Source organism: Lontra canadensis, unplaced genomic scaffold (assembly GCF_010015895.1).
Source record: "Lontra canadensis isolate GAN:19392208 unplaced genomic scaffold, GSC_riverotter_1.0 scaffold220, whole genome shotgun sequence".
NCBI lineage: Eukaryota > Metazoa > Chordata > Mammalia > Carnivora > Mustelidae > Lontra > Lontra canadensis.
Genome location: NW_022631214.1, coordinates 702,233 through 716,924, shown reverse-complemented (window position 1 = coordinate 716,924; position 14,692 = coordinate 702,233). Strand labels below are relative to the sequence as shown.

At 43.8% G+C, this 14,692-nt stretch overlaps 1 protein-coding gene across 1 annotated transcript in view; it reads right to left on the bottom strand.

Annotated features, from left to right (window-relative positions):
* LOC116862091 (zinc finger protein 268-like) overlaps nucleotides 1-4,919 on the bottom strand; it is a 33,759-nt gene extending 28,840 nt beyond the window's left edge. Inside the window, exons 1-2 of the mRNA XM_032849208.1 lie at nucleotides 4,904-4,919; nucleotides 4,496-4,577 (exon numbers count right to left, since the gene is read on the bottom strand). Coding sequence (XP_032705099.1) covers nucleotides 4,496-4,528 — 33 coding nt within the window. The 5' untranslated portion in view covers nucleotides 4,529-4,577; nucleotides 4,904-4,919. The remainder of the gene's footprint in view (nucleotides 1-4,495; nucleotides 4,578-4,903) is intronic.
* Between the last annotated feature and the right edge of the window lie 9,773 nt (nucleotides 4,920-14,692).

The window sequence follows — 14,692 nt, the reverse complement described above, 5'->3', positions numbered from 1 at the left end:
CCTCTGACCTCCAGAAGCCTTTTCATATGTAAAACTGCATCTTCTGGGCAATAAACCCTCATTGTCCCCTCCCCCCACCCCCATCTCTGGCAACATCACTCTACTTTCTATGAATCTGACAACACTGAAAAACTCCTATCAGTAGAATATCTGTCCTTTTGTCACTAGCTCATTGCACCAAAGATAATGTCCTCAAGGTTCATCCATGCTGCGGCACATAGCAGAATTTCTTTTTAAGGCTGAATTGTATGTCGTGCATATCCGTATCAGCACACATAGAGACATACACATTTTGTTTATCCATTTATCTTTCAGTAAACACTGGGTTACTTCCACCAAAAAAAAGTAATTTTAGAACAGTGAAAACTCCATAATTTGAACTGGAAATACCAATATGAACCATACTTTTTCTCCTTTCAAAGATTCCTAGGTCTGCCTGGTGAAACCACCTAGAAGCAACAACATTCTGGTCTTCATTGTGGTCTTTGAGCACATTAACCTACTAAAAGGGATCAGATTTCCAGGAGGAAAACCTGATTCCAGATTTGGACAGGAAATAATCAGATGAACCTAGAATATCCTGCTTGGACCAAAAGCCAGGAAGCCAGGAAGCCAGCTAAGACTGAAAGAGTCACCTCAAGAGAGCTCAGGACCGCGCAGAAGAGGCTCCTCCGGCCACAGCTGGGACACCGGAAGCCTCTGGAAGAATAAGGACTGCAAATGGCTGAAACTAACGGAACACCACAAGATTTAGGAATTTCTTAATCATACTCAAGTTAAAAAAGGAAAAAATCCTATAAAATCTCACTGCTGTCACCAGCAGAGGTAACTAAGGCACCAGCTCCCTGGTGGCCCCTGGCGCTTAATGAGGAGGACTTGAGCATGCACCCTGCTGTCCCGACACGGGTTCACGTGTAAGCCAGCCTCTGGCCGTCCTGCAGCCGGGGCTCACATCCAACCCCTACAATGGGAATACACCTGTCCTCAGCCGTACTCAAAAGCAGATGGGAAAAAAGCAAAACTATATGCACATCTAGAGTAAAATACCTTCATTCTAGGCCTTAACTTTTTCCTTCAAAGAACTTGTTTCTTCTTTTTTTTACTTTTCAAGACAGAGCGTGTGTACATGTGTGAGCAGGGGAAGGGGCAGAGGGAGTGAGAGAATCTCAAGCAGACTCCAGACCCCAGACTGCCCAGCGCAGAGTCCCACGCGGGGCTCAATCTCGAGACCCTGACATCATGGCCTGACCCGAAATCCAGAGTCAGTCGCTTAACTGACTGAGCCACCCAGGCACCCCACTTGAGAATTTCCAAGTACAGTGACCAGCACTAAGATAACGAAACTTTGAAAAAACAAGAGGATATAAACAAACTAATGAAAGTCAACACACAACAGCGAGAATACCTCAAAGACAACAGCCAATGAACGGGCTCCACGGCCACTGATCATAGAGCGTGCACCTTATTACATTCAAGATGAAGGCAAACTTTATCATTTGGCCAAGAATTAGACAAATGACTTAACAAGCATATTTGAAAAAGGAAAAGAATTAATAAAAATGGATGGGGCGCCTGGCTGGCTCAGTCGGTTAAGCGTCCCTTGATTTCTGCTCAGGTCATGATCTCAGGGTCCTGAGATGGAAGCTGTGCGCAGGGCCCCACGCTCAGTGGGCAGTCTGCTGGAGCGTCTCTCCCTCTCTCCCTCTGTCCCTCCCTCGCCGTGTGGATGCACACTCACTCTCTAACAAATAAATCTTAAAAAAAATAAATAAATAAATGGAAAAAACTTTTAACCAAAATATTTTTAATAGCATGTCAGAAATAATTAATTAAAAGACAAATTATAGGAAATTATCCAGAAGGCACCCATTAAGTTAAAAAAAAATGTTAAAGCAATAAACAATGTGTATAATGGCCAAACCTCTGTGAGAGAAAAAATACAAAGGCAAGAGAGAAGAAAAAACAAACACAAAACCCCAGATCAAGTACAGCAGATAGAAAGCACACAGTGAGATGGCAGATTTAAACCGAGACATATCGGTAACTGCATTGATCATAAACAAAGTGCATCGTTTAAAATAAAAAGAATGACTGATGAAAAACAAATTTATGCTGTTTTAAAAAGGCACATCCATGGGGCGCCTGGGTGGCTCAGTGGGTTAAGCCGCTGCCTTCGGCTCGGGTCATAATCTCAGAGTCCTGGGATCAAGCCCCGCATCGGGCTCTCTGCTCAGCAGGGAGCCTGCTTCCTCCTCTCTCTCTGCCTGCCTCTCTCCTGCTTGTGATCTCTCTCTGTCAAATAAATAAATAAAATCTTAAAAAAAAAAAAAAAAGGCACATCCAAAATACAAAGACTGAAAAAAGATACAAAAGTGAAAGTAAATAGGATAACTTCGTTCATGGAACTTCCTAAACAGATTAACCACTTGTAAGTAGGAAACCTATTGATTTCTAGACTAATTTTGTACCAAGGTACCTTACTGGATTCTCCTCAAACTCTTCCCACTGCAACAGAACAACTTCCTTAATTCTCCATCACGGTCCTCCTGCCTCCTTCCCATTTCTGCAGCCGACTGCCGTTCCCATCGCTCTACTCGTCATCTTCTTTCCCTCCCTAACACACGTACACACCCACACTCTGTTCTGGAAATGTTACCAGTAACACCCACCACCACAATCATCACTAAATCCAATTTCAACTTCTATGACCTAATGTTACTTGACCTCTGTGGGACATCTCACATGGCAACGGGTTTTGAGGTTTCCTTTTCTTAAACTCTGGAACACAAGTCTCTTCTTTACTCTCATCTCTACTGGGCTCTCAGTATTCAGCCCCTCTTCTGCAGCCTTCCCTTGCCAGTTCTCTGAGAACTATCCCCAGTCCTCTTCTCATTCTACACACTCTCCTTGAGCTAATCTGGCCACACCTGATCAGTGTGGCCTGTCCAGATCCTGCTCTTGAGACACATGCTTACTCTTCTGCCCACCAACAAGTACTGGGTCCAATCCATCTAAAGCAGAAATCTCCACCCACCTCCCTCCCACCAAAAATAACTCTGATAGACTTCCCTGACTCGGGGACTGCTACCACTCCCAACCCAGGCCCACAGAGCAGAATTCCAACAGTCACACCCGCTCTTCCATCTCCCTCACAACCAGCACCCAACTAGTTACCAAACCCAGTTGCTTCTGCCCCCCACCCTTTTTTAAATTAATGTTTTCTATATATTTGACTACCTTATTCACTTATCTTATTAAGGTATAGTTGATACCCAATGTTCCATTAATTTCAGGAGTACAACACAGGGATCTATCATGTCATGCTCACCATAAGCCCAGCTACCATCTACCACCTTACAACATTTTTACAATACCACCGAGAACATTCCCTATGCTGTACCTTTCATCCCAGCGACTTGCTTCTGCCTCTCTACCATCTCTCTTTTCTCAAAACTACTAATTTATTTAAACCCTTATCTTCTCCTGCCTACTTCAGACTATTCCAACCAGAAGTCCTTCAGGAAATCACTTCAATAAATCTCTCTTCCCTAGAGAATAAAATCCAAGAGGTTTTTTTAAGATTTTATTTCTTTATTTATTAGACAGATCACAATAAGCAGAGAGGCAGGCAAAGAGAGAGGAGGGGAAGCAGGCTCCCCGCTGAGCAGAGAGCCCAATGCGGGGCTCCATCCCAGGACCCTGAGATCATGACCTGAGCTGAAGGCAGAGGCTTAACCTACTGAGCCACCCAGGCGCCCCTAAAATCCAAGTTTTTAAGGTAATCCTCAAACCCCTCTATGATCTGGTCAGCCTGTGGCTCTGGCCTCCTTTCTTATCATACATTCCACCATCACCTACAAACCTTCAAACTCCACATTTCAGCAACCCTAAAATGATCGAAGTTCACCAACAGACCGAGGCATTTCAAGACTCTCAGATTTGCACGTTGCTTCCTTTTCCCAGGCTGACCTTCAGTCCCTTATTCACACTCACCTTCCAAACCTCAGTTAAGAGTGTCTTATTAATCACCCAAGCATTTCTTGAAGGACCCTCATCTCCAAAACTGACCCTGTGCTGTGCGTCCCCATGTACTTCCGCAGCCTGTTCGGAGTACCTACTGTCATTGTCCCTATGGGTTTCCTTGTCCACCGGTCCCACCAGACCTCTGCTCTCACAAAACAAGGGCAGGAACAACTGATCTTTGCACTCTTAGCACCTGCCCCAGGACCCAGCAAGCACAAGACAGTAAAAACTGTTGAATAATGGAATAAACGAGTTCAGGGTACAAAATTGGCAGAAAAGAGACGGAAAGTTTAAATTAAAAGTCTGATGACAAGAAGTACTTCTGGACGGTCAAACACGCTCTACAGGAGTGTCTTGAGGCGGAGTGGGGAGCGGGGACGCACGAGAAACTCCCACCCCGCGGAAAATGGAATGTGTACACCTTGGGGCTCAGGAAGAGCTTTTCAGAAAGGAGAGAAAAAGCGCTACTCACCCAGATGGCCGCTGTCCGGACCCTGGTGGCCATCCCCACGTTCGGGTCTATGCGTCCCGCGGGTGGCGGCAGGACCCTAGGGCTGCCGGAGGGGCAAGAAACGTGAAGGAGGCGGTCTCCCCGCCGCTCCCACCCTCACGCCGGGGAAAGCCTCCCGCCCCCACGGAGGGAGCCCGGCGGAGACGCCTTCCCTCTCGGAGCCCCGGGGCTCCCTGTCTCCCACGCCGCCCCCTTCCCAACACCTGCGCAACCGGGTCAGGAAACTGTTCCAAGTCCGGGCAGGGGGATGTGAGGTCAGAAGAGTTTCTACCGTCCCGCCGCCCTGAAGCTGAAGCGACTGGGCGCGTCGGGCTCCACTAACCCCTCAGCCGCTGGCCGGGGGGACTTGGGGGGACGGGCCGCCTCTACCTCCCGGATCTGCAGTCCCATCGGCTCTGGTCTCCCTTTTGAGTTGGCGGCGCCCGCCGCGGGTGTTTCGGCCACGGCTGTCGAGGCAGATGTGGTCAGCCACCTTCTGCTCGGGTCACCGCAACGGGAAACTAACACACACCACGAACCGAGGTTCTCTAGGCCGGGCCCAGCCAATGGCGGCCGTTAGGGACGCGCAGGAAACGCGTCGGTGCGACCTCAGGGCCGAGCGAACTACAACTCCCAGAAGTCCCTGCGGGAGCTCCCCTGGCACGGGGCGGGTGGGCGCCCTCCCAGGGCCGCGGGCACCCAGAACGCTGCGGAGAGAAGCTCGGGTTCTTGGCGTCCTGGCGGTGGACGCCCCGGCCGAGTCTCTCAAGGCGGCGGAGAATTGCAGTCGTGGGCAGCATTAGCGCAAGGAGGGAGTGGTATCAGCGGAGGTGAAAATGTTCTAGGTATGGACATTGGGGAACGTTTGTGCTATGGTGAGTGCTATGAAGTGTGTAAACATGGCGATTTACGGACCTGTACCCCTGGGGCTAATAATACATTATATGTTAATAAAAAGATAAAAAAAATTTTTTTTAAATGTTCTTCGTTCTCTGCTTTCCCGAAATGGGGACTGTCCAGATTTACACGATAAAAACTCAGAAATTCATAATAACAGGTTAACATAAATGACACTTTAATGAATATTAGTTAAAAATAAATAAATAAATAGGGGCACCTGGGTGGCTCAGTGGGTTAAAGCCTCTGCCTTGCCTCCCTGCCTGCTTGTGATCTCTCTCTGTCAAATGAATAAATAAAATCTTAAAAAAAAAAAAAATGGAAAAAGGGGCGCCTGGGTGGCTCAGTGGGTTAAAGCCTCTGCCTTTAGCTCAGGTCATGATCTCAGGGTCCTGGGATCGAGCCCCACATGGTGCTCTCTGCTCGGCAGGGAGCCTGCTTCCCCCTCTCTCTCTCTGCCTGCCTCTCTGGCTGCTTGTGATCTCTGTCAAATAAATAAATAAAATCTTTAAAAAAAAAAAAAGTAGTGAAGCGACATTGTTTGACATTTTTCTCCGGTGAAAAAAATCTTTTAAATGTCTGGCTTCACAGAAAATAGCTGGGTTCTCAGGTCTGCCCCTGCATTCAATCTGTCGCAGATGTTTCTGTGGAAGTATTTAGAGAAGAACCCGCCTCACAGGTTTGTGGCTGGAAGAGAACCGAGTATTTTGAAATGCTTCTCAGATAATTATGGATACCCTTGGATAGCAACTAAGCAAGGGATACTTTAGTTGCAGTGTACAGTCTGAAACCAGATAGGTGAACTTCCACTCTGTTACATTAAAATCTGTTTGTCTGGATACAGATGTAGTGAAAAGAAGGACCATCTGTACCCCAATGTTTATAGCAGCAATGGCCATGGTCGCCAAACTGTGGAAAGAACCGAGATGCCCTTCAACGGACGAATGGATAAGGAAGATGTGGTCCATATACACTATGGAGTATTATGTCTCCATCAGAAAGGATGAACACCCAACTTTTGTAGCAACATGGACGGGACTGGAAGAGATTATGCTCAGTGAAATAAGTCAAGCAGAGAGAGTCAATTATCATATGGTTTCACTTATTTGTGGAGCATAACAAATAACATGGAGGACATGGGGAGATGGAGAGAAGGGAGTTGAGGGAAATTGGAAGGGGAGGTGAACCATGAGAGACTATGGACTCTGAAAAACAACCTGAGGGTCTTGAAGGGGTGGGGGGGTGGGGGTGGGAGGTTGGGGGAACAAGGTGGTGGGTATTAGGGAGGGCACGTATTGCTTGGAGCACTGAGTGTAGTGCAAAACCAATGAATGCTGCTCCGCTGAAAAGAAATTAAAAAAAAAATCTGTCTTGCACTTCAGATAGTTTTATTATCATGCTTCTCTACGATCATGAATTAGTCGTGTGTAAATATCAGGTAACTGACTTATGCAGATATTCCAAATGACACATTTCGCTTTACAATATGAAAAATCCTATTTAATATTGTCATTGATCTTAAGTATTGGAAAACTGTGAGAATCAGTGGCAGATACAAGTTTCCCAAAATTGCACTCTTAATGTGAAAAGTTAAAATTTAAACGTTAATTTTGGCAGGCACCTGGGCGGCAGTCCAATGGGCTTTTGATCTCAATTCAGGTTTTCATCTCAAGGTCGTGATTTCAAGCCCTGCCTTAGGCTCCACACCTAGAAAACTTGAATTTTATGTTGCCAATAAATAAATACGGTCATTTGTTTCCCTTGAAGTGACAAGCTCACTCAATTTTGGGGACAATGTCTGCCACATCCATGAGTGCCTTGTCTTCAGTCCTTTTTTAGCAAGGTGAAGCCCCCAGATCAAACCACCACACAAGTGCTTTTTCTGGAGATAACTGTGGAACTTCAGTACAGAGTATCTGTTGCACAGATATTAAAAAGATAAGCACTTGAGTTGATTTAACACTTTTACTGCTCTATCAAGGACTTCATAAAGTGAAATAAATTCTAAATACTAAATGTGGAAAGGAAGAGTCTAAAAGTTTTACACTGAAATGGAGAGTTAGCATCTTTTGCCCACTACTGATTGGTTAAAATAATTTCAATCATATACTAGTTACTCATATGCTATTAATTTTCTAAGCTTCTGTAACAGGCTACCACAAACTTGGTGGCTTAAAACGATACAAATGTATCTTACTGTTCTGTAGGTCAAAAGTTCCACACAAGTCTTACTGGGATAAATCAAAGTGTTGGCAGGGATCCTTCACTTCTGGAGGCTCTTGGGAAAGGATTGTTTCCCTTGTCTTTTCCAGATTTTAGAGGCTACATGCATTTCTTGGATCATGGCCCATTTCCTCTGCATCCAAAACCAGCTACAGAGTTGAGTACTGTTCACATCTCTCTGGCCTCCTTGGTCTCCCTCTTCCTCTTTGAAGCATGTATGGATTACATGGGCGATATTTGGATAATACTGGATTGGCATACTTCATTCTCCTTTGCCATGTAATATATTCAGAGATTCTAGGGTTAGGATGTGGACATCGTTCAGGAGCCGTTATTTTGCCTACCATGTATATGTGGGTCTATCTATAGTCTTTATTTCATTCCGCTACAATGGAACTACATTGAGGTGCCTACAATGAGGGTCTGCAAACTTTTTCTGTAAAAGTCCAGTGTATTAGTATGATATGATACAGTACCACAGACTAGGTAGCTTGAACAACAGATTTATTTCCTCACAGTTCTGGAGGCTGGAAGTCAGAGATCAAGGTGTCAAGAGAGTTGGTTTCTTCTAATCCCTCTTCTCATATCCCCTGTCCCCACATGGTTGTCCCTCTGTGTGTGTGTGTGCCTGTCCCCACCTCCTAAAAGGACACTAGTCAGACTGGATTAGGGCCCACCCTAGTATCATTATTTTAACTTGTAATGTTTAAACTTGAAAGACCCCAGTCAACATTCTGAGTTACCGGGGATTAGGACTTCCAGCATAGGAATGTGGGGAGGGAGATAACTCATCTGATAATAATGAGTAAATGTTTTAGGTTTTGTGTACCACAATTACTGAACCTTGCCATTGTAACACAAAAGCAACCACAGATAACACATGCGTGAATGAGCCTGGCCATGTTCCAGTAAAATTTTAATTACAAAAGTAGACAGAATGCCAGATTTGTCCTATGTCCATTGTTCGCTAATTCCTGGTCACCACCATGCCGGTGCACCAGTCTTCTTATTCTATTAGAGTAAGCCTTGATAAGTAATAGATCAAAACCTTTTTGTTGTTCTTTAAAATTATCTGTTACTTTTATTCCTTTGGTCTTGCATGCATATTTTAAGCTTCAATTACCGAGTTTCATGTAAAACCCTTTATAACAAATTATGATCTATTAGGGTGTCATCTCCATGTGGCACACACGGTTGCTTCACTGTCCGATAACTATCCTCTCTCCTTCTTTGCTAGAACTTTGTATGTTTACGTACTGGTTGGCCCTAAGTTTATGGCATTTCCCCTTTCTAGATTCAATGAATGAATGCTGAGTTCCTCAATTCATTCAACAAGTATTTATTGAATGCCTACTCCGAGCTAGCCAGTGTATTAGGCACAGAGGATACATCAGTAATTAAAACTAGACTCCTTGGGGAGGGGCAGCTGGGTGGCAGTCAGTTGAGCATCCGACTTATGATTTCAGCTCAGGTCATGATCTCAGGGTCATGAGATTGAGCCCTGGCTCAGGCTCTGTGCCCAGCATGGAGTCTGCTTAAGATTCTCTCTCCCTCTCCTGCTAATGTACTCTCAAATTAATTAATTAATTTGTTAATCTTTAAAACAAACAAACTAGGATCCTTAGGGCATCTGGGTGGCTCTATTGGCTCAGTGTCCAACCCTTGACTTCAGCACAGGTCATCTTAGGCTGGTGAGATCTAGCCCTGCGTTGGGCTCCATACACTGCAGGGAGACCAAGACCTCTCTCTCCCTTCATCTGCCCCTCACCCCTGCTGTCTCTAAAATAAGTAAATCTTTCAAAAAAGAAAACCCACTAGGATCCTTTGTGAAGCATTTATTTTGGCAAGGGAAGACAGATGATTGATTGGTTGATAAACAGGAAAGGAATACTACTGATAACATGAAAAGAATAGGATTAAGGGATTAGCAATACCAGCAGGGTGGCTGCAATTTTAAATAAAGCAATGCTGCAGTCCTAGGTCACTGGTAACAAACTACCACAGAGTGTGGCCTTCAACAACAGATATTTGACGTATAGTTCTGGGGGCTAGAGGTCCAAAATCAAGTTGTTGGTAGGGACTGGTTCCTTCTGAGGGCTGTCAAGGAAGGATCTGTTACAGGCCTCTGTCCTTTAACCTGTAGACCCACCTTCTCTCTGTGCTCCCCACATCATCTTCCCTTTATATGCATCTCTGTATCCAAATGTCCCCCCCCTTTTTTAAATAGAAGTGCACCACTGATCCTGGATTATAGCTTCACTAATGACTTAACTTGATGACCTCCATGAAGACCCTTTCTTCATGTAAAACCACATTCTGGTAATAGGAATGGCTTCAACACAGAAAATTTGGGAGCATAAAGTTCTATCCAGAACAGATACAGTAGAACTTGTTTGTAAGGTAATGCACCCTAAATCTTTTTTCACAGGGCTGTATGATAAGAGAACTTTGTCAATAAAATATCTAAAGCTAACGGCTGAATTTCTAATGTGTAGAGCAGAAAGCAGTGGGGTCTTTCCAACTCCCTGAAGCCACAAATCTATGGACCCTTGCCATCTCCTCCTAAATTGATCTCATTTCTGGGATATCTTGCCAACCTCAACCAACACCCATTTACACACACCCTTTCTTTCAACCAATTCCTATACAGCTGCCAAAACACTGGGCATGTGGTCACCTTGCAATTTATTTAACAGCAAAGTTAACAAAATAAAAATTTTCACCTTTTTGCCATCTAACAGGAAAGGCAATTCCACAGACTGATCGGTGTATGCTTAATTCATGGATGAATGTTAAGAAAATACTTTCTGGGGCACCTGAGTGGCTCAATCAGGTAAGCTGAGCTGATCTTGGTTTCCGCTCAGGTCACAGTCTTGGGGTCGTGGGATCAAACGCTGTGTCAGGGAGTCTGCTTGAGATTCCCTTTCGCTCTTCCTCCTCCTTCTGCTCCCCCACCCCCGCAACATGCTCTCTCTCAATAAATAAAATCTGTTTAAAAAAAGGAAAAAAAGAAGAAAGAAAATGCTTTCTGAATCCTTATGAGCCTCTAACAGTGGTGAGCAGGGCCTTTAAAATTTTAAATTTTAAATTTTTAGGGCCTTTAAAATTCCTGTGTTTTCCCATTACCCTTAGGATAGCACCAGGATCCTTAGCCAGATGTGCAGGCAGCAAGTAGTGGAAACACCGTGTGTGCTGGAGCCAAAGGGATCTGGGTTTCAACCTTGGCTCTTCCACTTCTTACTGTGCAACTTAGGGCAGTCACTGTGAACTCAAAGCGGCATTAATGTGAAAACTAAGTAAGACAGTACATACAACTCAGAGGCCACTACTCGTTTCCACAGTTATCTACTTTCTTACCTTCAGATCCTAATTTCCACTCAATGTCCTGTCTCCCTGTATAGTGTCATGTGCCTGTCTTAAAATGATGCAGGTATTAATTCAGTGAATTTGTCTCTGGAGAAAATAAATCACAATGGCAGTGTCTATTTTTCATATTGGACTGGCTAATTTTGTAAGATCCTCTACAAAGCCCCAGACACTACCTTGCTTGAGATCCGCCCCACACTTGCTAGTTACTTTTTTTTTTTTTAAGATTTTATTTATTTATTGGCCAGAAAGAGAGAGCACAAACAGAGGAAATGACAGGCAGAGGGAAAGAAGTAGGCTCCCGTTGAGCAGAGAGCCCAATGCGGGACCCAATCCCAGGACCCCGAGACCATGACCCGAGCCGAAGGCGGAGGCCCAACCCTCTGAGCCACCCAGGTGCCCCGCTAGTTACTTTTAATATGAAGCTTCACTAGCTATGTAATTGGGGGCAAATTACCTAAAATTTCCAAACTCTAGTTTCCTTAAACATACGGGTGAGAAAATGTTCCTCATAGGGCTATAGGTAGAAATAATCTATTGTATTAAAGGGCTTAGCAGATTGGTTACCTTGTATTAAGCTGTCTATAAATGAAGATGAATTATAAAATCAGCAAATACTACTACTGTTATTAGCTTTCACTTGAAGCTGCGGATTTTCTCGGATTTCCCAGAAATTCCTGTTCTGAATATTTTCAAAAAAAAGCAATTTTACTGAAGTAAAACTTACATACAACAAACTGGATCCACTTCAAATGTATAGTGTGATGAGTGTGGAGGCCAAGAAAAACAAGGCTGTACCCACCTCGAGTCTAGCCCAATTTCCAGAGACAAATAACTCAGTTCCTTAAGCCCTAATGTTACCCTCCCCTCCATAATCAAAACTGAAGGAGGCTGAGGTAGAAGGAAAAGTAAATAAAGTTAAACTTCTTCTAAACCCAAATCTCACTAACAAGGACGCGTGATAGCAAGAATGTGACATTCCACCAGGAAACTCCCAATTGTCTTCATGCTAGTGCCTCATTAAAGGGAAAAACGGCCTTGGCTTGATAGTAACCAGGCCTTCAAAATCCTGACAGTCTTCTTTACCCTGATAGCCCTTCTGAACAACCCCCTTGTCCTCCTCACCCACCGCCGAGTCCACCCCTACTCAGCTTTTAAAAACTCGGACTGTAATCTGGCTCGGGGTCCAAGTCCCTACTCCGCTGTGTCGGGTATACTTGGGCCCAGGCTTAAGCTTGTCAAATAAACCCTTGTGTGATTCCATCGGTGCTTGGCTCCTTGGTGGTCTCTCGGACGCAAAAACTCGGGCATAACAATGAGTTTAACAGACAAGGGCAGTCATGGAACCAGCACCAGTCAAGACACAGATCATCCTTGGCGGTTCCCTGGCGGTCCCATCTGCTGTCCGTTCTCTCCCATCCCAGACCACCAGCAACCTCTGAGTTATCTGCTGTCGAATTCCCTTATTAAGGTTCTAGTAGTTTATCTGTATATGAAAACTTTGGAAGAGAAAATATTTCCTAACTGAAGAGACTGTTTTCCTGATCCTAGAAGTGATATGTATTTGTTGAGGAGACTTTGGAAAAAGTAGAAAAGTACAAAAAAGAAAGAAAGGACGAAAGAAGGAGAAAGAGAAAAAAAGTAGGTTAACTGTTACTAATCTTTTGGGAAAAATTTCCTTAAGAGTTTTGAGCAAGATCCATTTATTTACAATTCATTTATTTTTACATCTGAGTTTACTCCATATTAACACTTATTTATCATGCTTTCTTCAAAACACATGACAGCATCAACATTTCTGTTAACTTTGTCTGCATAATTTTAATGTCTGCATAATATTCCATGACAATGGATATGCTATAAATAACCATTTTGCTACTATACATTTTATACTGCAAATTTCTGGACTATTATAAGTAATATTTCAGTGATCATCCACAGACATTTCTCTCTTCCTACACTCCTTAGTGTGTTAGTGTTAGTAATAGTAGTAGTAGCTAACACATACAGTACTTGCGTGCCAGGCACTGTTTTAAATACTTTATACACATTATCTCACTTAATCCATGCAACAACCTTCTGAGGTAGGTACTAGAAGTACCTCCATTACACAGTTGAGGAAAATTGAGCCACAGGTTAACAGAAACCAAGCTAAGGGGCTACTCTTCCACTCCCATAAAGAACCGCTGCTTATCATGAAAACTCCTGACAGGAGCGTATTATACGTATCACTGGTATAAATGCACCAAGGACAGCAGTAGTAACTGAGGGACCAGAGGTCTAGTTCTGGGCCTGACTTCACTCAAAATGTAAGACCTGCACCAACTCACCTTTTCTCAACTGTATGATGAAGAGTACGAGTTAGATGGTCTTATGTTCCCTGTGGATCCCAAGTCTCATGACACTAGCAATCATTTCTAGATCTTTCCTGCGAGACAGACATCAAGATCTTTGTCCTCTTGCTCTCAAAAATATTTAGCTTTCAACCCTCAATCATTAAGCACCTAAGATATATCCTGTTATATGCAAATGGAAGATAATGGCTAGTCCCTACACACAGGAGATCCATTTACAGAATGAAAGAATTTAAACAAGTTCTCTTGCTAGCATGAACTTTTTAGCATGAACTTTTAGCATGAACTTACCACAGAATCTGAAGATTAGGCTCCTCTCCCTAGAAAAGAAAACCTCTCTACAAACAAGATGATTTTGCATACAATACTACAAGTTGTTTACTGCTCCTCAGAAATGAGTCTACACACCCACTACAGGCAGGGCTTTCCTCAGGCTAAGGGCTGACGGAGATAAGAGGGAAATATGTGGCTGGGAGGGAAGCGAGAGCACTATGAGCTCTTACACTCAGGCAGGTTAAAGTTCAATGGCACACACCACGGTGGGGCCAGGACAGCAACACCAAGCACCATAGCTAGCAATCATAAAGCACTTAATATACATCAGGCATTGTTCTAAGCTGCTTATGTGTTTACCCACTTAATACCCACCACATCCTACCAGGTAAGTAATATCCCTAATTTACAGCAGCAGATTCTGTAAGTTAGGCACAGAGACATTAGGCAGCATGCCAGAGCTCACTCAGCAAGATAAGGACAGAGGTGAAATTTCAACTTGGGTAGTCTACCTCAAGCTTATGCTATTTAACCACTATGTTCCCTTTATAAAGATGAAGGACTACCTTGGAAGGAGGGGGCTTTGGGCAGAGCTGTTTATTTCATGATCATAGTTGCTCTAAGTATGGCCCAAGTACCTGCTCCCGCTCAAATGGGGACCTTCCCTGGTGTGCTCAAATACCTAATCTTCCTCTAGATCCCAATGTCCACAGAATCACTGTTTCTAAATTCCCAGAAGCATTTAGCACCCTGTCTCAAAGAGTGCAACTCTAACTATGTCCCAGAACAACACAGAATGGGAAAGTCTGCTAACAGATGATTCTAGAGCATCCCTGATGATAGACTAGAGAAGCTGGATATCCTTTTCTTACTATTTAAAAATATCTTCAAATAATTATCAGAGTAACATGGAATAAACTATAAAACTCACTCAATCCCATTACCTAACAAATCATTCCTGGTCATTTATCCATGAATACTTTTCCAATTCTTGCCCCCATGCAAATATATTTAAAGTAAGTACCATTACTAGTAAATGTGTTCTTTTTCTGCTTTACATTATAAA